The following is a 27,517-nucleotide window of genomic DNA, read 5'->3' on the forward strand; positions in this document are numbered from 1 at the left end:
GTGTGTGTGTGTGTGTGTGTGTGTGTGTGTGTGTGTGTGTGTGTGTGTGTGTGTGTGTGTGTGTGTGTGTGTGTGTGTGTGTGTGTGTGTGTGTGTGTGTGTGTGTGTGTGTGTGTGTGTGTGTGCGTAGCGCATCTCTTGCGTCGGTCTTTCTTGTGTTTTTCTCCCTTTAGCGGTATTATCTTCTGTCGCAAATAATAGGCACGACCTGTCAATGAAGAAAAATAAGAAAAGAAAAATTGGGTCTATGCGGGAAAATAAGAGCGCAAACATAGCCGACGAGAGCGTTGCACAAGGACAAAGAGTAACCAAGCACTTGAAATTAACGCTGATAAAAGGCGAGCAGCTGCAAGCAACTAAGTCACGAAATGACGAGATACGCCGGCAGCTAGCGGCAAGCAAGCCAAGGTAGATATACTTGAGCAAGCCGCAGAATAGTGAAGGTGGGTGGCATAAGAGCAGCTTCCCACTGCCGTGAGGAAAGGCGAGCATAAATTTTCATTTAATTAAAAATCGTTGCATTTTCCACCAAATGTACGCATGTAACACATTTTTAAAACCAGTGACTATGGTGGTGTCTTGAATGGCAAAAAGACCGCAAATATATAAAAAATTATTTTTCTCTTTTTTACGACGTCTTTACCGACAATTCTGGCGCTTCAGTTCCTGATGATGACGCTGATGCTGATACGGCCATTCTCCTTTGTAGCGGGGGGTCACAGAGTCCTGAATCAGGCCAGGAAAAAAAGATAACGTGATGTCGCTGGCACTTCGCCTTCGTGACCTATGTCAACTGACCCTGCAGCATATTCCAAAGTACCACCACAACGATTTACTGCTTTCGGAATCGACCGGGCCTACTCGGTTCAAGCAAGCTGTGCATCGTGTAGGACGGCACTGAGCCGTCACAGGTTTTTCTAGTTGGTTCTCTTTAGGACCGCTTAAAAAAAATCTATTTTTGTTCTCTCTTGGTTTGGTTAAGACAATCCGAGCAGATGGCGCTGAAACGACGGGGTTGAGTAGAGCGAAAATCACGTGACCTGATCCCATGACAGCATCACAAGCAAGCTCAGAGCGCGCGCTTGGCCGATTCGCGGTTTCACTCGGCTTCGTTCCTTGGAAGGAAGCATACTGCGCGGTGGGCGTAACCGTTCGCAGGACTTCCAACGCCCCGTCGACGATACGCACAAGTCGAACGGCCACCGCTGTTCCTGAAGACACCGCCGCTCCTGTACGGCGGCAGCCGCAGATTTTCACCGAAACCGGCTGAAGAAAACTGCGCGCATGCCAAGTTCGGGGCAGATTTAGCGCACGCCTTGCTCGAACAGACCTTGACAAGTTTGTGTGAAACGCGGCCAGGATTCGCGCCGTGGTCGCGACATGTCAGACGTCGACATTGAAGATGGGGCCGGCGAGCCTTCTGCGGCCGGGAGAAGCGGTGACCAGCACACGGCGGCCTCCAAGAACAACAGGCTCTCCGTGGAGCGCATCTACCAGAAGATGAGCCAGCTGGAGCACGTCCTGCTCCGCCCGGACACGTACGTCGGCTCCGTGGAGCCGGTCACGCAAACGATGTGGGTGTACGACAGCGAAGACGAGAACGGCGCCGGGGGCATGAAGAACAGGAGCATCACGTTCGTGCCCGGCCTGTACAAGATATTTGACGAGATCCTGGTCAACGCTGCCGACAACAAGCAGCGGGATAAGAACATGGACTGCATCAAGGTATGGTTTTCACGTGCCTCTGAAAAGTGCGAAAAGCGCACCGTTTGACGCCAGCCTTGGTCACAACCCCAAGGCACCAAGACCGTGGGTTCTTTTGACCAATTTAACCTCAATGTGTGCGAAAGGTTCAGTTCTCAATGAAAGCAGGTCCGCGCGTTGGCAGTTGAACTTCCGAGAACTGCTGGCCGCTGTCTGCTTCGTCAGTCCTTGCATGCAACTTGTGGCCTCCATTAATTAGGTTAACTGCTTGTTTTGCTGTCTAATAATGAGGTAGTTATTTTGTTTTTGCACCAATATTGATAATTCGCGTAAGATATATTGCCAGTAGGTCCGCCAAGGCGAGTTCGTCTATGTCGTGTGCCAGTTTTGATCAACGTTTTGATCACCCAGTCATTGCTTTTTTAATTAAGGCTGCCTGTCGTTGCTTTGCCTCCACTGGCAGCTTCAAACCCACGTCAGTCGTCATGCCGTTCATCTCGCCTGTTTATCTTAATCAATGTTCGGAACTGTGCGCTAGCGTTGACTGCCGGCTGGGCATCTTGCGTGCCATGAACCCGACGAGTATGTTTCTGCTCGCGTCCTGCTTTCTCAGAACGATCTTGTTGCACTCTTGCGTGGCATTTGCTGGCACATTTTATCTGAACCAGATATCTGAATGCGCAAAGCCAAGAAGCGTTATAGGTATGCCAAGAAGCGTTATAGATGACTCGCACCGACGTCATTGCAGTCTGCGCGATTATCGCCGGCCGACGCCACCTGCTGCGATGCGCACCATGGAACCTATCCATGGTCCACCAAGGTGGCATCCGCGTATAAGCAATCTATAAGGCTGACCGAAGCGCTGCTATGGCTGGCTGTTGTAAAGTGATAATGCTCGATGATACTAATGACACACTGGCAGGATCTCGCTAATATGCATGCACCTAACTTTGTTACCGCTCTTCATCCAGATCGAGATCAATCCGGAGCAAAACTACATCTCGATATGGAACAACGGCCAAGGCATCCCCGTAGTGGAACATCGTGTCGAGAAGATGTTCGTTCCGACGCTTATCTTCGGCCACCTACTCACATCTTCCAACTACAACGACGAAGAGAAAAAAGTCACTGGCGGCCGCAATGGTTACGGTGCGAAGCTGTGCAACATCTTCAGCTCCAAGTTTGTTGTGGAGACGTACTCGCGCGCCGAGAAAAAGCTTTTCAAGCAGGTGAGTCTGTGCTGGAGTTTATTTGTCGACGCACTGTCTTCCGGTTAACGGAAGACATGCTTTGGGTCATCGCGCAGACAAAGCAGGTCCTATCACATGTAGTGTCCATCGTGAAACGTTGCGTGGAAGCCTGTCTCAGCTCACGAAATACCTGCCCTTGCCACAATATGAACGTTAAACAACCTTTCGCTTGCTCCCACGCCCATCCATTTCTCACTACCCCAGTGAACCTCGTCCGCAATGGCGGATGTAACTGGTCTCGGCGGCTCATGACCAGTTGAATTTTGTCCGTCTAGCGGAAGAGCATATCTGTCATGTCTTTACCTTGAATAACGTACTTTTCTCGCGGGCTCGGCAATACTTTTATTCTTTTGATAACTTCTGGACTGATAAATGCTTGTCGCCTATCTTCTGTTCTTCGCGCACAAATGTGCACGGTATGGTTCGGCGCAACAGCAACGATGCGAGGCGACGCCGCCGGATCCAGTTGCAGCGCGTCCCTTACAAGCAGGTGCAAGGAGTAATTTAAGCCTACTGATATGAGAACGCACATTGCGGAAATTTCTCGCCTTGACAATGACGCGGCGGCTTTCAATGTTCTCCCGCGCGGCTCTTGGAACCACCCACTCGTTAAAGATTGTGCGCTTTCGCAGATTTGTAAATTTTAAGTTCGCCACGCGTCTTAAAACTTGTGCATGCGCAAGTCTACAGTTACCGTGAATTCCAGTTACCACGTCTGCGTCTTCGTAGTCGTATGGGTCGAGTTTCTTCAAGGAGTTATCTTCTCAGCTTCACATATGTCGCGATCACGGATACACCCACTCAGTTGCATGCTGTTTGAGGGCGGACATCGACTACCCGCGGCGAGACGCGGAGCGCACCGCAGCAACTGGGGCCACAGGTCAATAGGAATAGCCTTCCTGCGGCCACCAGCGACCTATGCACATCCGATATGGTTCACGCAGCGCCAGCCCTTGCAGATGGCGTCGAATAAAAGCCACCCATTTTAAGACGTATCCGTTAAACATTTTCGACGGGAGTTGTGACACCCTGTCTCCACTGATATACCCGCCCACATATATCGCAGGTCTGGGAGGACAATATGCGAAAAACCACCGAGCCAAAGATCCGGACCGAGGCCAAAGGAGATGACTTCACGAAAATCACCTTCTATCCCGACCTGGCCAAGTTCAGAATGGAGAAGCTGGATGCCGACACGGTGGCGCTGCTGTCCCGCAGGGCGTACGACGTGGCCGGATGCGCGCACGGCGTCAAGGTACGTGACGCAGTGTGTGCGCCTCTTCACATGCAAACATTGCTTGTTTATTTATTTAGTTATTCACAAATAGTGCCAATCCCAATCGGGACCATCGCAGGAAGGGCACATTATTTTCAAAGCACAACAAGGAAAGTATAGAGCAGTGCAACAATATGTGAACAGAGGTAGTTCAGTTAATAGCATTGATATTAACTAGTTGCCAGTAACATGGGAGTAACAAGAAAAAATGTAAAAAAAAACACAATGCACAATACACTTGAAAGCACAATTATTAGCTAAGATAGTGCTGGAATAGCCGAAAAAATTGTTTATTAACATTGCAGAACCAGTTGCACATGATGCTAGGTTATTCCTTTCTCTAATTGCTAACCAAAAAAAAAAATGAATGTTGAAAACAATGTGTTGAATCGATATTCCCCCAGTGATTGTGAATGTTTACGAAATGTGTTCGTTATATCCTCCTGAGACCCGAAGTGAATTTGAGAGCACAAAAACTTTGTAGGGTTTCAGAATAAGCTGGTAGGAGTACAAAGGTGAAAAGTGAGAGATATTTTTTCAACAGAACTAATAGTTTCAGCTCAGCACGATGTCCAATATATTGGACACTAGGACTCAAGCCGTATTTTCCCACCCAGTGGGCATGCCACAAAATACTTCAGATAAAGCTGTGAAAGTTGTGCAAAAAATACTTTATTATGACAAAAGTCAAAGTAGCAAGATATACGTCAACTTAATAAAAAAGTTTCGCTGTGGTCACTTGCTGTGTGCCTTTTCGAAGCATCTTCTGTCTTTTGTTATGCAGAGGAACTGCTGACATTTTGTGCAAAAAAACTTTGTTTTCATGGTGCACCCCTCAAACCTGCAGCGCGTAGCGTTAACTGCGTCAGACAGCCTTGGGAAGTGGTAGGTAAAGTCCCGAGATAAGCTTTTTTTTAGAAAAGCTCATACAGGGACTTTAGTGGTAGGCACTTTTGTTGGTCTCTCCTCGTCGAGCTTGCTTTGATGGTGGGCTCCACTCAACTTCACTGTCACTTTATGTTTCTTGCTGTTTTTTTCCTTGACGTTTCTTGCTTCTTGATGTTTCTTGGGTTTCTTGCTGTTTTTGGATCGACAATAGTGTCGTCGTCGCTGTCCGATAGGTCAATGTCTCATGTGTTGGCTTGTGCAATTCTTTGTAAAACTTCTTCGGCCGTCTCATCAGGAACGCGAGGCCTGTCTACCACAACAAAAAAAGACGTTATTTCGTCCCCAGCCGTTAAATACCAGCAGTATTCGTTTACAGTTATTGCGAAAGCCATCTCAAAAGCGCGGTCAAAATAACCGGGCTGAGTCCCAGCGTCCAACGTATTGGACACGTGAAATCAAATTGAAAGCACAGAAAAGTTAGGTCATGTAGAGTTACAATTATGATATCTACATGTTTCCTGTTCTATTTTTGTTGATATCCAACCACATTTACGCGTTCAAAGTAGGTAAAAATCGCAGAAACAACGCTTACTTCTCCGGCAGGTGCCATAGAACGCCGCGCCGCTGAACGCCGTCATTTTCAAAGTGTTTTGGCGGGAAAGGGAGCAGTTTAATTTCAAAAAAGGTGCACAGATGGCGCAACCAGTTGTCCAATGTATTGGACAAGCGGGTTTTATGAAGATGAATCTTTCGGCGCGGGAGTACTGGCTTAAAAGCTAATGTCCAATATATTGGACAAATTGCCATACACGGGTCTCAGGAGGATATTGTCGGCTTCGGGCCCCTTTATCTAATTTAACAAGAGGTTAAGTACGCCAGCTCCATCAACTGTTAGGGGCTCAGTTAAGGCGTAAGTTGAGAGCTTGTAGCTGCGGTAGATTTCAGTCTTCGGTAGTGAAGATCGACTGAAAATAATTTAGTTAGTCGGCTCTGGATTGGCTTTCTTCAAGACCCAGCACGTTCATATCCTGTTTTGAGGGGGGTTTAAGTACTGCCAAAACTTCCGCGGAGAACATATAAAGAAGCTAGTAAGTTTGCAAGAAAATAGTTCGTTTTCGCGATTTTTATTTTGTGTTTTCATAATACTGATTTCAACGGAAAGAATAGAACTTCCTTTGATCCTCGTTTTCTTTTTTTTTTAAGATTTTCTCAGCTGCTTGACTTTTCGCTTGGCATGAATGATGTCGCATTTTTCCAATGGGTTATGTTAATTTGTTTTCATAGCTTTAACTGACATGTAGTTAGTTGTGCAAAAAGCTGAGTGAGTTCGAATCTTTACCACAGTGTTTCACTTTGAGTGTCAGTGTTATTGCTTAGTGCAAGTTGTTCAAAGATAATTCTTAACATAGGCGGTCGAGTATGCTGGTGCCGTCTGCTCTGTGGAACTTCGGGAAGTGTTAGGAATGATTTGAGGTCGTTAGAATTCCGTGAATGGGTATACTGCAGTGTGTTATCTTTTGATCTGACATACCATCTGGAAGCTGAAACCTTGCTTTGAGTGCTGGAAAGTCAGCACTAAGAAAAAAATTGGCAGTGGTTTAGCTCTGGTTAAACCTGGAGGATTGCAAAGCAACGAGGAGAGAGAAAGAGGCGATGGAGAGCGCGCGGCAGCGGCGGCGGCCCCGGCACGCTAGCTATGCGCAGCTACTGCGCATGCGCAACTGGCGAGCGCGGCGGCGGCTTCTGAGTCACCCGCGCAGCGATGGCGGCGGCGCGCCAGCTGTGCGCCGTGTGACGTCACTGCTCCTCGCGCATGCGCAGTATGACCTTTCTTCAGCTCCGCGAAACGGCTCGGCGACTCACGTAGTGTTGCTTTCGCAACAGAACTAGGTGAAGTATGTTTGAAGTGCTGCCTTGTACACGAGTTCGTTATTTAATTGAGTGAGAAATAATGAGAGCTTAGAAAGGTGCTGCGTAGTGTTCAAGTCAACATCGGGTAATTTAAATCCCCCATTAAGATTGACCTGCGTCCAAGGAAGTGCCTAAGCATGTAAGCACGCAAGGAGTGCAGTAAGTCGATGTTTGAAGACGGGCTGCAATGAACGCAGCCGATAGACCGGTCGCGATTAATGCAGCAGTTTGCAAAAGATCATCATCTTCGGCATCAGGAAGAACTACCAATGGATTTTTTTTCAGGATAGCAACACCCCCGCCACGTGTCGACCAGTCTTTTCGCACTCTTGCATAGCTGGGGAGAGTTACCTAGGAAACTTTTATTTGTTAACCATGTTTCCATGATCAGAATCGTCTTTTCTTGGGCTAGTTGGTTTTTCATGCTGTAGGTGTTTGCAGCGCACACGAAACAAGGACGGACAGAAAAGGGAACGAAACAGGGAGCTGTACGCAATGAAATTAAGGCTGGAGCAGAGGAGTGATTTAAGCTGGTATTTTATTCACTAGGCTGCAAATGTTCATGTTGGCAAATGTTATTTCGAACACTGATCTTGGTGGCGGTAACGTAATAGCCGTGTTCCGGCTGCGTCTTTTTTTTTGGTCAGCAGTCTGGGTACCTGATTGAAACGAAGGAATACTTTGTCTCGACCTTTTTGGTTAGCAGCTTGAATATACGATCGAATCAAAGCAATACTATCTTCATCGTACCACCAATACAAATAATTGCTGACGTGTAACTTGTCACCCTGAATCTTTCTTTTCCTTACGAGCTTTCCAGAGGTCTGTTCTGACGTTCCGTACTCTAGCTGAAAAATCTGCACCAATCGATTAGTCGGCCTTTTTTAACTTGCTACTGTTTCTTAAAATTCTAGAATTGTCTCGAAAACCCAGCATCTTCAGTATTACGGGTCTACATTTGCTATATTCTGGTTTACCTAGGCGGTGTATTCTTTCTATTGCAAGCTGTTTAATTTTTAGTGTTCCTGAATGTTTCGTTGACTAATTTTTCAAGCGAGTTAAGATCCTCAGGAGCGCCGTTCACGATTAAGTTGTTTCTTCTCGAGTAATTTTCCGGGTCCACTATTTTCTTTTCAAGGGACGCAACTGTTTCCTTTAAGACAGCGACTTGTTTCACTCAAATGGAAACATTATCAAGTAATGTAAGCCTTTCGAGTTTAGTGGGAATGGAAGTGAGCCGATCCTATCAAGATGCGGTCCTAATCAATCGGCATCTTCGGTTCCTTCCAGTCTTGCCGCCTCACTTGTACGGCATTTCAAACCCCGGAGAAGCGAACCTTGTAAGCCACACGAAATCGCGCACAGCATAGCGGAGCTAGCATGCTTCGCGGTGCCCCGTGACTGAGCGGGGGGATCTGTGTGGTTCGTGTGGCGCCCAGGTGTACTTGAACGGCAAGCGGCTGCCGGTGAAGGGCTTCAAGGAGTACGTGCAGCTCTTCCTCAAGGACCAGGAGGACGAGACCGGAAACCCGCTCACAGTGGCCCACGAGCTGGTCAGCGACCGCTGGGAAGTAGCCGTGGCGCTGAGCGCTTCGGGCGAGTTCCGCCAGATGAGCTTCGTCAATGGCATCGCCACCACCAAGGGCGGCAGCCACGTCGACTACGTCGCCGACCATCTCGTCAAGAAGGTACGTTTTTGCTGTCCGTTATTTGGTAAATGCGTTTACTTAGTCTCGGACGTAGCAAACTGGTTTCATCTACTGTTTAACATTCCCGCCTTTCCTCCTTCTCGATAGCTTAAGCGGTAGATTCAACTCGATGTTGGCACTACGGCCGCACGTTGGATCATTTCTCCGGGGCCGGCGTGCTGGACACGAAGATGCGTTGCTCAAGGTGCATACGCGAATAATTCATGGACGCACAGCATAACCCCCAGCGTTCTGAAAATTTTATGGCGAATATAAGAGCAAGGGACTATAGTGCTAACACAAGAACGGGTCTGAGACAGTATAGCAACTCTCGCTTTTCACAAGGTCGTTGTGTAGCGGCGTCTTGATCCCCCCCCCCCCCCCCCCCCTTTTTTTTTTGCGGCTTGCTCTCTTGTAATAGTTGTCCACAGGGTGATTCCTATGCTGCTTGCAATAGTCGTACGACTTCAGTTTATTTGTCTTGCGGCACTAAGTCTGAAAATTGTTTACAGCAAGAAAACGCGCGCCAGCTGTGGGTGACTGGGTGATTGGTGTCTGTTTCCTCCTCCGCAGGTGCAGGAAAGCGTCAAGAAGAAAAACAAGGCTGGCGTGAAGATCCAAGCCAAGCAGGTCAAAGACTACCTGTGGATGTTCGTGAACTGTCTTATCGAGAACCCGACCTTCGACTCTCAGACCAAGGAGAACATGACGCTTCCTGCCAAGAAGTTCGGTTCAAAGTGCGAGCTCAGCGAAAAGTTTTACAATCAGGTACGCTAAATCACTCCGTGCTCTGTAGTGTTATTCGTGCGTTGAAAAACGCCAATTATTGGCCCAGCCCGCACAAAAGAATCTGCAGTGCGTATGCCCAGCAGTCATCTCACTTTCTAAATGTACGAAATTTTCCTTACCACTGGGGTAAACGCTCTCCAGCCACGTCCTTGATTATTTCGCAGAATTATGCATGCATTAACTTACTACTGCTTGAGCCTATAATGTTCAAGCTTCGTGCTTAAAGCACATGTAATCAGAAAATCACGCGCAACTTTGTCTGCAGCTTGTATAAGCTGATACCCCGGCAGATAGCAAGGTTTGCTCTCGTCTGGTTCCCTGGTGAATGCGATTCGGGCGATGAATCTCTATAGCTGCCATGTTCCATACATATGATCGTTTTCTCGCCCACAACCTGTGGCTATCGTCACTTGGCATCGTAAAGAAGGGCACGTGTATTTCAGGGCTTCGGCAGAATGCTGCCTTCAAGCGCATTGTAACTACCGCTATCCGTAGCCTTCGGCTTATGACAACTTGCGCTAGCAACTCATGATAGCCGTTAAACCACAAAGGTGCTTCAAGTTTATTACTTTGCTCCCGTCGTGGCGGCTCAGTGGCGTTCGGCTACTGATCCCAAGGTCGTAGGACCGAATTCCGGGCGCGGCGGCCGCATTTCGATGCAGACGGAGTGCAAGAACACCCGTGTGCTGTATGGTGTGGGTGTTCGTTAAAGAATCCCTGGAGGTTGAAATTTATACGGAGCCTTCCACTACAGCGCTGATTGTGCAGATTTGGGACTTTCAACCCCCCACACATACGGTTTATCACCGCAGCGGCCTGGCGGTTCTCGCATCCGCCTCGTATGCGAGAGATGCGGGGTTCGATCCCCAGTGCCCTCGAGTACGCACCGCTTTCCAGAGAGATCTGACGCTCGGTTTCTGTGGTTGAAGCGCTTAATGGGTCTTCGAACCAAACTTGTGTAGGAGAAAAGCGCCTCGTGCCATGGCTCTTCGGCCGGAGATGCCCTTGCGCCATTCAAAAACATCTTACATTTTATCACCTCGCTTAAGTCTGAAAGCTTCTCAGCCATAACTAAGGCTTCAAGCTATAGTAAACGGTTTGGTTTGGTTTATGGGGTTTAACGTCCCAAAGCGACTAAGGCTATGAGAGACGCCGTAGTGGAGGGCTCCGGAAATTTCGACCACCTGGGGTTCTTTAACGTGCACTGACATGTGCGACATCAAATACTGGTAACAAGATACCGCATTAATTCAGAATTTGTTCTAGAAGCCTGACGTCATAACCAATAAGAAAATAACAGGAACGCTTCTTATAAGCAAGCGTGCTTGAAATTCCAACTGCGACATACCATGCAAGTCTCCATTCGCAGTGGTGTCGCTACTCAAATCTGACTGTGGCACATTCTCGTTCTCATTTACTAAATTGTTCGTTGCACCAGCAGATATGCCATGAATAGAAGTTAACTAGCACTTGAGGAAGCACTAGTAGTGCACTGCCGCGCTTAATTCGTATGGCGGGGACCCAACTTGCCAGCATCTTTTGTTTAACATTTTTTACAGTGGCGCCTCCGAGCGCATGAGACCGCACCGTTTTTTTTTTTAGTTTATATTGCTTGCTTACCACCGGGGCTTGCAGACAGGTATAACGGAAGAAATTGGGCAACTTTTTTCTCTTTACGGATTATGAATACCTTCTTCCGCAAACGAGCAAACAGAAAGTGGACGTGGAAGAGCCCCAATGGTCAGACTAAAAATGAAATAGACCATACTGTGTGCACACCCTGGCATCGTAGAGGATGTGGAGGTCCTCGGTAAGGTCCGTTGTAGCGACCACAGAATGGTAAGGCTCGTGTTAGCTTAGATTTGAAGAGGGAACGGAGGAAACTGGTGAAGCGAAATGCTATTAACGAGTTAGCATTAAGAGGGAAGGTAGAGGAATTCAGAATGTCGCTGCAAAACAGATTTTCCGCTTTAACTGAAGAAGACGACTGTAGTGTTGAAACAATGAATGATAATCTTACAGCTATCGTTACAGAGTGCGCCGCAGAAGTAGGTGGTAGGATGGTACGACAGGATACCAGCAAGCTATCTCAGGAGACTAAAGATCTGATTAAGAAACGCCAAAGCATGAGGACGTCTAACTCCACAGACAGGATAGAACAAGCAGAGCTATCGAAGTTAATAAATAAGCGCAAGGTAACCGACATAAGAAAGCTTAACATGGAGAAAATAGAGCATTCTCTAAGGAACGGAGGTAGCCTAAAGTCAGTGAGGAGAAAAATGGGCATAGGTAAAAACCAGATGTACGCGCTAAAAGACAAACAGGGCAATGTCATCAGCAATATGGATAAGATAGTTGAATTAGCCGAAGAGTTCTACACAAATCTATATAGTAGCGAATGTAATCAAGTTACTGAGGGAGGCAGTCGAGCACAGCAATGGGACATCCTGCCAGTAACGAAGGAGGAAGTAAAGAAAGCCTTAGGAGCAATGCAAAGAGGGAAAGCAGCTGGTGAGGATCGGGAAACAGCAGATTTGTTGAAGGACGGAGGAGAGATTGTGCTACAAAAACTAGCCACCCTGTATACGCAATGCCTTGTGACCTCGAGAGTACCAGAAGCTTGGAAGAACGCTAACATTATCTTAATTCATAAGAAAGGAGACGTCAAGGACTTGAAGAATTACAGACCAATCAGCTTATTGTCCGTTGCCTACAAGGTATTTACTAAGGTAATCGCTAATAGTCAGGACGACCTTGGACTTTAGTCAACCAAATGATCAGGCAGGCTTTCTTAAAGGATATTCGACAATAGACCACATTCACACTATCAATCAGGTGATAGAGAAATGCGCAGAATATAACCAACCCCTATATATAGCCTTCATTGATTACGAGAAAGCATTCGACTCAGTGGAAACCTCAGCTGTCATGCAGGCATTGCGGAATCAAGGTGTAGAAGAGTGTTATGTGAAAATATTGGAAGATATTTATAACGATTGCACAGCTACTATAGTTCTCCATAAAGTCAGCAATAAAATTCCAATACGGAAAGGTGTCAGACAGGGAGACACGATCTCGCCAATGCTCTTTACTGCCTGCTTACAGGAGGTATTCCGGGGACTGGAATGGGAACAGTTGGGGATAAGAGTTAATGGAGAATACCTGAGTAATTTGCGATTCGCTGATGACATTGCCTTGCTAAGCCACTCAGGACAATAACTGCAAAGCATGATCAATCAGTTAGACAGGCAGAGCAGAATGGTGGGGCTAAGAATTAACATGCAGAAAATCAAAGTAATGTTCAACAGCCTAGCAAGGAAACAGCAGTTCGCAATTGGTAGCGAGGTGCTGGAAGTAGTAAGAGAATATGCCTATTTAGGGCAGGTAGAGACAGCTGATCCAGATCATGAGAGGCAAATGACTATAAGAATAAGAATGGGGTGGAGCGCATATGGCAGGTTCTCTCAGATGAATGGTAGCTTACCAATATCCGTCCAGAGAAAAGTATACAACAGGTGTATCTTACCGGTACTCACCTATGGGGCAGAAACGTGGAGGCTAACAAAGAGGGTTCAGCTTAAGTTAAGGACAACGCAGCGAGCTATGGAAAGAAAAAATGATAGGTGTAACGTTAAGAGATCGTAAGCGGGCGGAGTGGGTGAGGGTACAAACGCGGGTTAATGACATCTTAGTTGAAATCAAGAGGAAGAAATGGGCTTGGGCAGGGCATGTAATGCGAAGGCAAGATAACCGCTGGTCCTTAAGGGTAACGGAGTGGATTCCAAGAGAAAGCAAACGTAGCAGGGGACGGCAGAAAGTTAGGTGGGTGGATGAGATTATGAAGTTTGCGGGGATACAGTGGCGGCAACTGACAAAGGACAGGGTTAATTGGAGAGACATGGGAGAGGCCTTTGCCCTGCAGTGGGTGTAGTCAGGCTGATGATGATGATTTTCTCTTCACTTGCCGAAACATGGTCGGCTTATGTGGCACGTCGTAGTCGGAGAGCAGAAGGGGTATGAGGGGAATAACTTTGACTACTTCAGCGCGCCCCGAAGTGTTGCTATCAGGCCCACTATGAATGAGCACTTCAGAGTAATTACGGCGACTTAGAGGCCGGAGTTCACTGCAATCTGAAAAGATGCGAGTTTCGTGCATTTTCCCTGCATCGAGGTATGTACGGTCGCCGCGGCCGACATGGAATGTGTGAACACGTACGTATAACTGAAACCGTAGCCAATGAGCCACCGTGACGTGTGGAACGGATGAGGAGCAAGGGAACTCGTTAGTCTACTTCTAATCGTACAATAACCCTGGGGAACAAAATTTACCGGTAAGCGAAAAAGCACGTCAGCTAAAAGTGTTCACAAATTAAAATGCAATGATACATGAAAGAAGCACTCGACTTCTCGTCCCGCCCGCAGATGCTGAAGTGCGGCGTAGTGGAGTCCGTCATGTCGTGGGTGACCTTCAAGGCCGAGAAGCAGCTGGGCCAGAAGTGTTCGGCCAAGAAGCACTCCAAGCTGAAGGGTATCCCCAAGCTTGAGGATGCCAATGACGCCGGCACCAAGAACTCGGTCGACTGCACCCTCATCCTCACCGAGGGGGACTCGGCCAAGAGCCTGGCCGTCTCGGGGCTCTCGGTGGTTGGCCGGGACAAGTACGGCGTCTTCCCGCTCAAGGGCAAGATCCTCAACGTGCGCGAGGCCACCCACAAGCAGATCCTCGAGAACGCCGAGATTAACAATGTCATCAAGATCATGGGCCTTCAGGTGAGGAAGTTGCCGCTACGTGACGACTTTGGCTATAGTTTGTACGTTCGATCAGCCTCTTCAAGAAATTACTTCAGTAAGGGAGTTTCGCTTGCACAAGATGCGACCACGTATCTCGTGCGTGGAAAGGTGCTTGACTTCTGTGGTTTAATATTGCTACAAGGCGTTTCCAATTGGATCTCTTTTTTTGCTTTGAATCTGGAATGAATATTAATCTCGATCCGTACGGCACTGCCTTTTCAGAATCATGAAAAACTTGAAACAATCGTACTATCTCCCGATTCCTATGAACGCCTCCACTAACATCGCGGCAGGTGCCGCCCCGGTTTTTGAGTGTCTGCATGTGACGCCGATCCCTAAATATCTTCAGGAAATATGCACATAGAAGCGCTAAATATGTTTGAGAGTTCCGCTTTTCCCGGCCTGGATTGTTTTTCTTCAGGAGCACTGGTATGGTGTGCTTCATTTCGCACTTGTGTATACATTTTTATTCGTTTATCTGCACATAATATCTGTCCTAACTCGGATCCAGATAGGGGTGGGAATTGACACAAACAACGACATGGCAGAATACATGCAATCTCGAAATTTGATAGAGGACAAGACAAACGATAGAAAGAAGTAAGCGCGTAGCCCATTTTGAACCAGTAGACGGGAGGCTTGCATATGGAGACTAAGTTTACTTTCCTTTCACTCTGCGCAGTACAAGAAAAAGTACGAGTCCGTAGACGACCTCAAGTCGCTGCGCTATGGCCGGCTTATGATCATGACAGATCAAGACCAGGACGGGTCGCATATCAAGGGACTCCTGATCAACTTCATCCACCACAACTGGCCTTCGCTTCTCAAGCTGCCTTTCCTCGAGGAGTTCATCACGCCCATCGTCAAGGCCAGCCGCGGGAACACGGAGCTCTCCTTCTACTCCCTCCCCGAGTTCGAAGAGTGGAAAGCGGCCGCCGATGACTGGCAGCGCTGGAAAGTAAAGTACTACAAAGGTCTGGGCACCAGCACTGCCAAGGAGGCCAAGGAATACTTCATGGACATGCTGCGGCACCGCATCACCTTCCAGTACCAGGGCAACGAGGACGACCACGCCATCGAGCTGGCCTTCAGCAGAAAGATGATCGAGCAGCGGAAGGACTGGCTTCGGCACGGCATGGAGGAGCGCAAGCAGCGCCGCGAGATGGGCCTCCCCGAGCTCTATCTGTACGGCAAGGACACGAAGAACGTGACGTATCAAGACTTTGTCAACAAGGAGCTCATACTCTTCAGCAACATGGACAACGAGCGCTCCATACCCTCACTGGTGGACGGCCTCAAGCCGGGACAGCGCAAGGTGCTCTTCACCTGCTTCAAGCGCAACGACAAGCGTGAGATCAAAGTAGCCCAGCTGGCTGGATCCGTGGCCGAGCACTCTGCCTACCATCACGGCGAGGTGTCGCTCATGTCGACCATAATCAACCTGGCACAGAACTTTGTCGGCAGCAACAACATCAACATGTTGCAGCCCATCGGTCAGTTCGGCACTCGGCTGCAGGGCGGCAAGGACGCGGCAAGCCCTCGATACATCTTCACGATGCTTTCGCCGCTCGCGCGTCTCGCTGTTCCGGCCTCAGACGATCCCATCCTGGAGTACCTTTACGACGACAACCAGCGCATCGAGCCGGAGTTTTACATTCCCGTGCTCCCGATGGTGCTCGTGAACGGCGCGGAAGGCATCGGCACTGGCTGGAGCACAAAAATACCAAATTACAATCCACGCGACATCGTTGCTAACTTGCGAAAGATGATCGCCGGTGGCGAGCCGACCCCTCTGAAGCCCTGGTTCAAGAACTTTCGTGGATCCATAGACCAGGTGAGGAAAGTCTCGGTAATGGAAACCTTGCCCGTAACGGTCGCTGTATGGCACCGGCTTTGTGGCACTACCCACAAATTAGTGGTTTCATTCTCGCTCACGGTCGCATTTTGTAGACGGATTACAAACGTTTTACTGCAGGATGTAACACAGGCGGATAAATTGAATGACCTTTTCAGAAAGTATTGAGATATTCAGTGCACGTTGTCCCTCAAGGTGGTATGACTCCCTTCCTCGTTTCGCACAGGTGGAACCACAACGGTTCATCATCAGCGGCGAAGTGGCAGTCTTGAACTCCACCACCATTGAGATCACGGAGCTGCCAGTGCGGGTGTGGACCCAGACCTACAAGGAGTCTGTGCTCGAGACCATGGTGCACGGCACCGAGAAAGTACCCCCCCTCATCACGGACTACAAGGAGTACCACACGGACACCACCGTCCGGTTCGTGGTCTCCATGAGCGAGGAGAAGTTGTCCAGGGTGCGCGAAGAAGGGCTGCACAAAGCATTCAAGTTGCAGACAACCCTCACCACCTCCTCCATGGTCTTGTTCGACTCGAAGGGTGTCCTGAGGACGTTTCGGACGCCCGAAGACATTTTACGCGACTTCTTTGCCACGCGTCTGGAAGGGTGAGAACATCTTGGCGGCATTCGGAAAATTCCTGGTCCGACTGCGTACCGGGAGCAATGCACGAAATTTATTGGCAGGGCTTAAATACGTCGCCATTTAGGCTAGAATCTGTTACGAAAGCAAGGGATATGCAAGAGCAAAGCAGTGAATATCGTGTATTTCATAGTACTGACAGCATTAATCTGTCGATCCATCTGCCTGTCATGCTCGCCGGTACAGCAGCTTTGAACGTGTAGTACATTGCATGTAGTATTTATGTTGGCTTTTCATCCCCTTTCGACAGGCATTTTCTAGAGACCTGTCGACTCATGCACGACCGTTTGCTGATTGTCTCTGCACAAGCAGCTTAGGCCTACAGCAGCGCAATTGAGGGAACTTTGCACGTCGTCAGTTATGGTTTTCTGACGGCACGAAAAAGATTAAGGACGAAGCCTTCATTGGGGACAAAATCGACACTTCGTGTAATTAAGCATCATGTGCCAGCAAATGAGAAGCGTTAGCTTTCACATTATTGGGTTTTTCGCTCAGGAAAAAAAAAAGATGAAGGATCCAATTTCAATTCAACGACGGCATTATAACATCTCTGCGATTTACACGACCACTATACACATTAATCTTCTGCGTATAGTGCTGTTTTTACGGGCAACACATTACCTACTCGTATGTTTCTATGACAGCGTGGCACTTCACTTTAGTTACATTTTTTATGGTTTCGTTCTCTGGCAAAAGTGCACGAAATTGCTGGCTTTATGATTCTCATCTTTGTAAGAAATACGAGTTCACCTGTATCGATAGTTTAACACGCACTTACTAACCAGCCGCCGCGGTGGCTCAGCGGTTATGGTGCTCGGCTGCTGACCCAAAAGATGCGGGTTCGATCCCGGCCGCGGCGGCTAGAATTTCTTTGGAGGAGAAATTCTAGAGGCCCGTGTACTGTGCGATGTCAGTGCACGTTAAAGAACCCCAGGTGGTCGAAATTTCCGGAGCCCTCCACTACGGCGTCTCTCATAGCCTCAGTCGCTTTTGGACGTTAAACCCCATAAACCAAACCAAACCAAAGCACTTACTAACCACAAAAATGTTGCTTTCACTGAAAACGGAGCCTTTATATAAGCTAAAACATCCGAAAACTGAATAAGGCTGTCGTAATCACCGGCCGATCTCGCAAGTAAACTGCATTGCACCGACAAGTTTTTCGTGGCGAAGTGACAGCATAACTATGGGATGACAATTACATGGAACGTTAATAAGATTACTGATCGCACTGAATTATCTCCTTCTGGGTCTTTCTGTTAGCCACGGCAAGTTAAGGAACCAGTAAGAGTGCGACGTCCTTTGTCCCAGCGCAGCTGACAAGAACACGTATGCATGCTAATCACCACCGCAGGTACGTGAAACGGAAGGCCTACCTTATCGGACTGTTGTCGGCCGAGGCGAAGCGGCTGGAGAACCAGGCACGCTTCATTCTGGAGAAGATCGACAACATCATCAAGATCGAGAACCGGCGCCGCAAGGAGATGATTGAGACCCTTCGGACGAGGAACTACGACCCCGACCCGCTCGTGGTATGGAAGAAGCAGCAACAGACCGGCCGGCGTGACAGTCAGGCGGAGTCCCAGGATGATGGTGAGGACGCCGCAGCGGACGAGGACGAGGACGACGACAAAGACAAAGAGGGCGGCAGCGTCCACTTCAACTATTTGCTGGGCATGCCGCTGTGGAGCCTGACCCGTGAACGCAAGGACGACTTGCTCAGGAAGAGGGACGAGAAGAGGGCGGAACTTGAGGTCCTGCGGGGAAAGTCTCCCGAGGACCTCTGGGAGGCGGACCTGGACGCCTTCTCTGCCAAGCTAGACGAAGTGGAGCAGGCCGAACGCAACGAAGAGAGTGCAGCCAAGGCCCCGAAAGGCTCCAAAGGCGGACGCGGGAAGGTACTTTTCAAATAAGTCTGTTTACTATCTACTCAAGCTCTCAAGGCCCGTAGGCATTACTGAGTCATCTAATTGCGTGTCACGGTGTATTACACTCGTTGAAGTGGTACTGCTTATTGTTTACGAGCTCGCAGTACTTGGACTACTAAAAACAATCAACTTTGTGCATGTTTGTCATTCTGAAAAATTTACCACGCTTACGCTATGCTGCCAAAGTCGCAAGATGTTTTTTTATCTCTTCCCCTTCCTTCACGGCACAGTTAAGGTGTCCGCCCAGTGTAAAGCTTCCGCGCCTTTACTTTTAACTACTTCCCCCTAAAGATTCGCACATGCGTCGGAGGTGCGGTGTCTTACGACCGCGCGTCCGCGCGGCGACAACGAAAGCTGCACGAGGCGCGAGGCACGCGGAGCGTGCATAAAGGTGGTTACCTTGTCAGAGGTACGCGTGGCCGGCCGAAGTAACGCCGGATCGGTGGGCGCGATAAACAGGTCTCAGTAAAACATGTAGGGTTTAGCTCGGTGCTCTTCATGTTTGGAAGTGGCGCATATGGAAGTATTTACGGGAGTCTCGATACCACAAGATGTCTTGTACATCGCCGCCACTGTTTACTCGTGCAGAGATGCATACCCAAAACCTGCCTACATGCACGAAGCGTTACTGCTGTCAGCAGCGTGTGGCAATAGTTCAGACTCGACCCAGCCGCCGCGGTGGCTCAGTGGTTACGGCGCTTTGCGGGTTCAATCCCGGCCGCGAACGTCGCGTGTTCTAAAGAGGAATATGTCAGTTGCCAACCTTAAGTACTCCATATTTTTACTGATGAAAATCTGCCTCAGGGCTTGGGGAGCATACCCTGGAAGACAGCTTTCTCCGTTTTCACTCCTTTCGTGTTTACAGTGTAGGACGGCTAAAGATGGAAAGTCGCTGGAAAGGGGGTGGCCGTGTCTGACAGATGCTGGCCTGAATGGGGAACAGTTGAGGATAAGTGTTAGTAGAGAATACCTTAGCAAAACAATGCCATCAGCGAATCGCAAATTACTGTCATTCAGGGGATAATCTGCAAGGCATGATCAATATCTTATGCAGGTAGAGCAGAAGGATGGGTCTAAAAATTAATATGCAGAAAACGAAAGTAATGTTCAACAGGAGCGGAAGGAAACAGTGGTTTACGATTGGCAGCGAGGCGCTGGAAGTGGTAAGGGAAGTCTACTTAGAGCAAGTAGTGCCCGCAGATCCGGAACACGAGAGTGAAATATCTATAATAAGACTGGATGGAGCGCATTTTGCAGGTTCTCTCATATAATGAATAGCAGCTTACCATTATCCCTGAAGAAAAAAATTATCAGAGCTATGTCTTACCGGTGCTCACCTGTAGGGCACAAACGTGAAGGCTATCAAAAAGGGTTAAACTTAAATTGCGTACAACGCAGCGAGCTATGGAAAGCAGAATGGTAAGTTTAACATTGACAGGAAGAGGGCAGACGGGGCCAGCGCACAAACCCAGGTTAATTATATCGCAGTTGAAAGCAACAAGTGGGTTTGGGCAGGGCAGGTAATGCGAAGGCGAGACAACTGATGGTCGCTAAGGGTAGCGGGCCGGATTCCAAAAGAAGGCAAGAATAACAGAGGGCGGCATAAAGTTGGGTGGGTGAATTAAGAAGTCTGTGGGCATAAGGTAGCCGCAGCTGGCGCACGACACGGTTAAATGGAGGTATGGGAGAGGCCTCTGCTCTGCAGTGGACGTAGTCAGGCCACTGCTGATGATGCTGATTATGATGGTGATAAACAATGTGAGGCACTCTTGTCCTGAAGAAAGCTCGAAAACACAATAGATGATGGCTTTCACTTTTGTTGACGCTTATGCACCTGTTAAATGTTTTTCTCCCTTTAAGGCGGGGACGTCCAAAAAGACTGACACCGATACGAAACCTTCGGCGCTGGGCGAGCGCGTGGTGCCCAAAATCGAGTGGGAAGCCAAGAAGACCGACAAAGGCACGGGACCGCGCCGCGCAGCCCGAAAGGCTGACCACGACGACCACGACGCTGGCGCCTCGACGGAACACAATCCCGGCGATTCCAGCCAGCCGGCGCCTGCGAAGGCACCTCAACGCAAGCGCGCTGCCGGTGCTGGGGCCAAGCCTTCTGGCAGCAAGCACAAGCCAGCGAAGAGGAAGAACTCCTGGTCTGGATCATCCGAGAGCGACGAGTTGCCCATGAGCTTCGGCTCCGACGACGATGACCCCGATGTGTCGGCTGCAGGTCCATCGGTAAGTCGAGCTCGTACATCAAAGAGGCTTTCCATTTTCAACCTCGAACGGACATCGCGGGCAAAAGGGGGCAGGAGACAGGTATGGCAGGCTGGCTTTGAGTGCATCGTTTTATTGATGCGTGATAAACAAACTGCGCCAGTGGCCTTCGTTTGACGTTGATGGTATTCGTCTCGTGTCGGGTTTTCATCTTCCATTCTCGCGCTGCTACCTTATTGAATTGCGTTTCCCTGCGTAGCGACATAAATGCGCTAACGCAATAGCTCTAGTCAAGTGGGAGCGCGTTCCTTGATGCCCCTGCTCAGATTTCAAGGTGTCCTCACCGCCGCTCGAGCGCACTCTTGAAAACAGCTGTCAGCAAGCCCTACGTGTCGTATGGTCACTGGTAGTGACGACAGGCAGAGCAGGCAGGTCAGGCTTTTAAACTATTTATGGGGGCAATTTTGTGCCTCACAACTCTGCGGCGGCGACATCAGCAAGTGCACGCGAGGCGCGTCGAGAACAGAATGCTGGCTGTTCTTTGGCGTACTCAGTTTAGTAAAAGCGACAGCGAACTTTCAAAATAAGGCGTCTAGAAACTCCTACAATCTCGAACATCGTGACGCGCGTGACCATTACCGTTCCAGAACGCTCTTGTTGCGTATCGTGTAAGAAAGTAACAAGGCCGCTTGCTGGTGGTGATAAACAGAAAAAAACCCTTCCTGGCACAATATTGCACACAACAGTAGAACTTGGGAGGACTGTTAGGCGACCGTGGGCCCCATCGCCGCGTCTACTGGCGACCTGAAACTATATCTAGACTGCTTGGGCGGTGCTCACCGGGATGAACTTTCGTTACTCTGTCCGCGTGACAGTTCTGTTATTTGTTCGATGTGATAGGCAATTTTGCAGTTTGCGCATGCGCATTGTTGCGACGCGTCTGGAACATCGCGCGCGCCTCGCTGCATGTCCCGTTCCTGAGTCACACTGACTTTCACGCCCAGCTAAGCGTTCTTTACATAGCACCGCGCCGCACTGCCCCAGTAGTTCTCGCTTCAAAGCCAGAAGCCAGAACTGGACACTTCCAGGCTAGTACCCTCCCTGGAGAGTAATGGACGCGTTATGCTCGCTCTATTACAGTGGTAGGCCGTCAGCAAGTGATGCGACGATTGAGCTCTGCGCTCCACGTCTTGCTGGTGCTGGCATGGTTCGCAACGTGCGTGTTGTAACGGTTCCCTAGTGTGCTGCGCGCCAATAAATTTCCTTTCCAAACTACCCACGCAGAAACTCCAGCCTCCACAGCAACAGGAACATAAGAAGCGAGGTCCTCCAGCCAAGTCCCAGCGCAAAGTGGCCGACGAGAACGCCAACGAAGAAGCCAGAGGCGACGACGAGGACTTCAAACCGTCTGGCAAGGTGCCAGCCAAGAAGCCGCTAACGGCTCTCCGGGCCACGAAGAAGGCCCCCAAGAAGGTCGCGGAGGACTCGGACTCCGACGCTACTCCGCTGCCGCCGAAGGCGGCTAAGAAGATGCGGGTCCTGCTGTCCTCCTCTGACGACGAGGACTGTGCGCCCTCCGTGCCGATGCCTCCTTCGCGCCCCGCCGGCGTCCGCTCTAAGGCTGCCGTCAAGTACGACTTTGGCAGCGACAGCGAAGAAGAGTTTTAAAGCAACTGACGACGTCCAGATGACTGCATTTACAACTTGAGTGTCGCGTAGTGTATGTCCGCTTCATTTACGAGCAGCGGGTTTTTGTATATATCCCTTGTGTCGTGCGTACCTTTACTGATCAGGCCCGGCGACGTCGCTGCGGTTTTTAACTGCGTATGCATTTAACTTTGCTCACTGCTTGTAATGAGCCTCCGGAACTTTGCGTTTTTAAGTCCTTGTTTTAATAAATGACGGCGCGACCATACTAGGGCGCTGCTTGTAAAAGCAAACAAGTTTGGATGAGGAACGCTGGAGGGTTTTGCCCTAAATCTGATCTGGTCTGGCCATGCTTGAGTGTGACCTGGATGCGTACTCCAGCATGCTGAGTGGGCTGTAGAGCGCCGACTCCCCGTAGCAGCAAGTTATCGTATATGGTACCTCTGGGAGGCAGTTTTTTTTAAGCGATGTCGATTGCTTCAGGGCATATGTAATGATAGATGTAATGATAATGAACTATATGTAATGATAGATGAGGATGCCTAATGAGCCAGAGTTGCACAGATCCATTCCTCTCCCAAGCATCTAAGTTATGAGGGAAAGCCGCAATTCTTGGGGGTAAGAGACATGCTTGGTGCAGTGTAGAGCGGGTGCAGGCTGGAATTGGTAATTTTTGAATGGCAGCTTTATTTTAGTCTAAATGCTGTTGCAGTCAGGCACAGCTCCTTAGTAATGCGTTTGGCTACACCAAGACCTCTCAATGAGCTGCGAACAAACTATTCGTGTGGATAGGTAGCGCAGTGCGTTACACCTTCAACTTCTCAGTGAACATGTGCACCTGGACAAAATTAAATGCCGCAAAGCATGAGAAGAGTAGGTGAACCAGCAAATTTTTAGCAGCAGTCTTCAGCTAAACGATGCAGAGATTGTTTCTCCGCATCGCATGGATTCTTTTGAATGTGATCGCTCCCGGCAAATATAGGCGATTGACGCCAGGAAAAACTAAACTCTGGCTGCCGTAGGGACTCGGTAGCCTATACAGTGACACGTCCAGCTCCCGCAGCACCAGTTGCGGGCGCCTCCCGCGGACAGCGTGACCATACAGGGTCATACAATGCGGCAGCTGCGCGATGCGCCTGCAGGTCATGCTGCGCAAGCCTAATCGCAATTAATAAAACTGAGCGGAAGCTGTAGTGCTAGCGTACTAAAAAATATATTGGGAAGTGACCATCAACGCATCGCCGTCTACTGGGGCATTGCAGACAGAACGACGGAGTCAGTCCAGGATGAGGACAAACCCTTTTGATCTGCAAGCAAATTGGCGGGTATTGTGGAACGAGTCTTGGAGTGTAAAAAGAGCAATAGCGTCGCATTGCCTGGAGTCTGCTCTCAAGAAATCGTGCCCACACCAGTTGCAAGATAGCTTTAAAGATCCGATGAGCAGACTTTCGGCGGCTGGGTTCCCCTGCTCTGTGTTGGTTGCTGTTTGAGAGACCCTCCTTCAAAAACTTAAGCACGAGTCACGAAGAAATACCGCAGAGGATCATCGCAGGACACAGAAGCCGCTAGTTGTGCCTTACGTACGCAAAACCTCGCACAACTTGAGGAAAGTGGCCAACAGGTATGGCGTGAGTGTCGTCTTTTCGGCTCCTAACAAGCTGGAAAAGTTGTGCCCCTGAATCTGCAACTCAAGAAAGCGGGGTTGCCAGGTGAAGCACGAGACTCCGTTTACAATGAGTGGTCCACGCTATCCTCTCAACGTGTGGAAAGTTATGTCGGCCAGACAGGCTGCTGCATCAACGAGCGTTTGGGGGGACCATGCCCGAAATTTATCAGATTTGAAAGATAAGTACGCGAACTTGGTTGCGCACGTATAATGAGCTGCGACGGTTGCGAGGCGCGGTTAAATGAGGCGAAGATTCTTGGCAAGAGCACAGATAAAACTGCAAGTGTTAATCTGGAGGCTTTTTATATACATAAATTTGGCTGTATGTGTGCCGTTTGGAAGGCCCGAAAACAGCTTATCATCTTTGCAAAAACCAAATCTACAGCTTATAAACTGAGCTATAAAACCTTGTTTATCGGTCGCGCACGGTACATTTATGACGAATCCTCGGAAACTGTTAAGGAAATATAATAGCAGCCATCTAGAAAAAGCACCCCACAGCCTCACCCCACGCCCGCGTCCCGGCAGTCACCCCAGTCTACTCTTTCTTTTTCCGTACTTTTCACTAATGTCCGCAGTTTCATTTCTAAGCGGGAAGAAATCTCGAGTCTTGTTCGTTCGTCCAATAGCAACATCTTCGTACTAACTGAAACGTGGCTGACTAGCGAAATTAACGACAATGAGGTCCTGGCAGACTTATCTAACTTTAAGCTTTTTCGTAAGGACCGTCAGGGGTCTCGTGGCGGAGGAGTGCTCATTGGTTTTTCTAATGATTTACCATTTTCAATCATTTCCATTTCGTCTGATCTAGAAATAATGTGGCTTTTCTGCCGTTGTCCTCCTCAGTCGGTTCTTCTCGGTGTTTCTTACAGGCCCCCGCATTGTACTCCGGACTTTTCAGAGAAACTTACTAACTTGCTGTGTGAACTTACTGCTAAATATCAAAAGTCGCATATACTTCTCTTTGGTGATTTTAATTTCTCGGATATTGACTGGAGTACTAACACTGCTTCAGCATCAGGCACGGTGGAAGCCAAAAATTTCATAGAAGTGTGCCTGAACTTTGGCCTTACACAAGTTATCTTGGCGCCAACAAGAATAACACAAACGAGCGCTAACATATTAGACCTACTACTCGTCAGTCATCCCGGAAGTGTTAAATCAGTCACGATTCTTCCTGGAATAAGCGATCACGAAGTAATTCATACCGATATAGCCTTAACTCCGCTTCGGAACCAAACTTTTAAAAAGACGATCCGTTTGTACGATAAGGGTGACTACGCAGAGATTAATCGTGAACTAGACGCTTTCTTTCAATCTTTCCGAACTAGTTTTCATATTCGGTCTATCGAAGAAAATTGGACTATATTTAAGAAGAAAATTACTGAACTAACTGATCAGTTCATTCCTAAGTTCACCTTCCGAGAGAGTTCACAGAAACCATGGTTCACTAAAACGCTAAAACGTTTGGAGAATAGAAAGAAGCGTCTATTTCGCGCAGCCAAAGCAAAAACTAACCAGGCGGCCTGGGACAAGTATTACGCAGCCGAAAAGGCATATAATTCATCTGCTCGGAACGCCAAACGTTCCTTTTTTAACAAAGACTTACCCCGAATACTACACACTAATCCTCGAAAATTCTGGGACACCATCAGCCCAAAACACAAAGGCGATATCAGTGTCACAAATGAAACAGGAGACGTGCTTAGTCATGCAGAGTGTGCTCACATGTTCAATGTTGCATTTCAATCAGTGTTCACTAATGAATATGATGCCCCCTTTTCTGTGCCAAACACTTTTATTTATAATGTTATGTCACCTGTTGAATTTAACGCATCGGGAATTCTGTCACTAATCGATAAAATGAAACTTTCATCTTCGGCCGGTTTCGATAATGTCAACGCCAAATTTCTTAAGAATACGAAACTCACCAGTGCCAGTTACTTATGTTTGCTATTCCAGCAGTCACTCTCTTCTGGCCAACTTCCTCGTGACTGGAAAAATGGGTCATTCCAGTCTTCAAATCCGGTAACACAAATTCTCCATTAAATTATCGCCCCATTTCTTTAACAAGCGTGCCTTGCAAGCTAATGGAACACGTCATATTCTCCCATGTCATTGCCTTCTTGGATTCGAACAATTTTTTTCATCCTACGCAGCACGGGTTCCGGAAAGGCTTTTCTTGCGACACTCAACTAGCTCTTTTTATTCATGACTTGCATGCCAACCTAGATCTTAACCTGCAAACTGACGCTATATTTCTTGATTTTAAAAAAGCCTTCGATAAAGTTCCCCACAAACGCCTGTTGTACAAGTTATCTAACCTTAATATCGATCCTAATGTTGTTGCATGGATTAAAGAATTCCTAACTAACCGCACTCAGTCCGTCTTTGTAAATGAACACACTTCCAGCTTCCTTCCTGTAACATCTGGCGTCCCTCAAGGTTCCGTACTAGGTCCCCTTTTGTTTTTAATATACATAAATGATTTGCCCTCGCATGTGTCTTGTAAAATTCGCATGTTTGCTGACGATTGTGTTATTTATGAAGCAGTTAATAACAATTCTGATCAATTATCTCTCCAAAACAACCTTAACAAGATTCGGGATTGGTGTAAAATTTGGCTAATGGAGCTTAACCCTCACAAATGCAACGTGCTCTCTCTTCATCGCCGCCGTAACCCGCTCGTGCCCTTCTATCACATAGACTCCGTTCCCGTGCTGCCAGTAGAATCATACAAATATTTAGGCGTAACTTTGTGCGCTGACCTCTCCTGGAAAAAGCATATAACTAACATCATTTCTTCAGCTAACAAATCCCTTGGTTTTCTAAAACGTCATCTACACGATGCGCCCATGCATGTTAGGTTATTAGCTTACGAAACACTTGTGAAATCGAAATTAGAATACGCATCACCCATTTGGCATCCACATCAAGCTTATCTAACCAACGCATTAGAAATTTTGCAAAACCGCGCAGTCAGATTTATTCATTCTTCATATCATTACAGCACGAGTGTTACATATCTGAAATCGCTTTCAGGCATACAGCCACTCGAGCTGCGCCGCCGCACAGCCAGTCTTTTATTATTTCACAAGTTCTTTTACAGCCATCTACGAACTGCACCCTACATGGTCCCTCCGGCACGCATATCTCGCCGCACTCTCCATCAACTCCAGATCAGCCGTCCACGTGCACGCACAGTCACCTTCGCAGCTTCATTTTTTTCACGCACCGCCGCGGACTGGAATGGCCTTCCCGCTGACA

The 27,517-nt window shown here is 48.4% G+C and overlaps 1 protein-coding gene across 1 annotated transcript; it reads left to right on the plus strand.

The window, feature by feature from the left end:
* The first annotated feature begins 647 nt into the window (after positions 1 to 647).
* Positions 648 to 24,685, plus strand: LOC149365063 (DNA topoisomerase 2-alpha-like). Its single transcript, XM_089575144.1, has 11 exons — positions 648 to 1,725; positions 2,676 to 2,933; positions 4,021 to 4,209; positions 8,469 to 8,717; positions 9,291 to 9,485; positions 13,929 to 14,276; positions 14,980 to 16,131; positions 16,379 to 16,761; positions 18,150 to 18,693; positions 20,584 to 20,958; positions 22,222 to 24,685. The coding sequence occupies exons 1-11, from the start codon at positions 1,381 to 1,383 to the stop codon at positions 22,603 to 22,605; spliced, it is 4,422 nt and encodes a 1,473-aa protein (XP_089431270.1). The 5' UTR covers positions 648 to 1,380; the 3' UTR covers positions 22,606 to 24,685.
* Positions 24,686 to 27,517: the final 2,832 nt, after the last annotated feature.

The sequence above is a fragment of the Amblyomma mixtum genome, chromosome 2 (assembly GCF_055824585.1).
Source record: "Amblyomma mixtum isolate Tamu chromosome 2, ASM5582458v1, whole genome shotgun sequence".
Classification (NCBI taxonomy): Eukaryota; Metazoa; Arthropoda; class Arachnida; order Ixodida; family Ixodidae; genus Amblyomma; species Amblyomma mixtum.

What these genes read in the sequence shown, in the direction of transcription:
- LOC149365063 (XM_089575144.1), top strand. Translation starts at nt 1,381, where the DNA reads ATGTCAGACGTCGACATTGAAGATGGGGCCGGCGAGCCTTCTGCGGCC. An exon ending in TTTGCCACGCGTCTGGAAGG is followed by an intron (nt 16,762 to 18,149) that starts GTGAGAACATCT and finishes TCACCACCGCAG; the next exon opens with GTACGTGAAACGGAAGGCCT. An exon ending in CCAAAGGCGGACGCGGGAAG is followed by an intron (nt 18,694 to 20,583) that starts GTACTTTTCAAA and finishes TCTCCCTTTAAG; the next exon opens with GCGGGGACGTCCAAAAAGAC.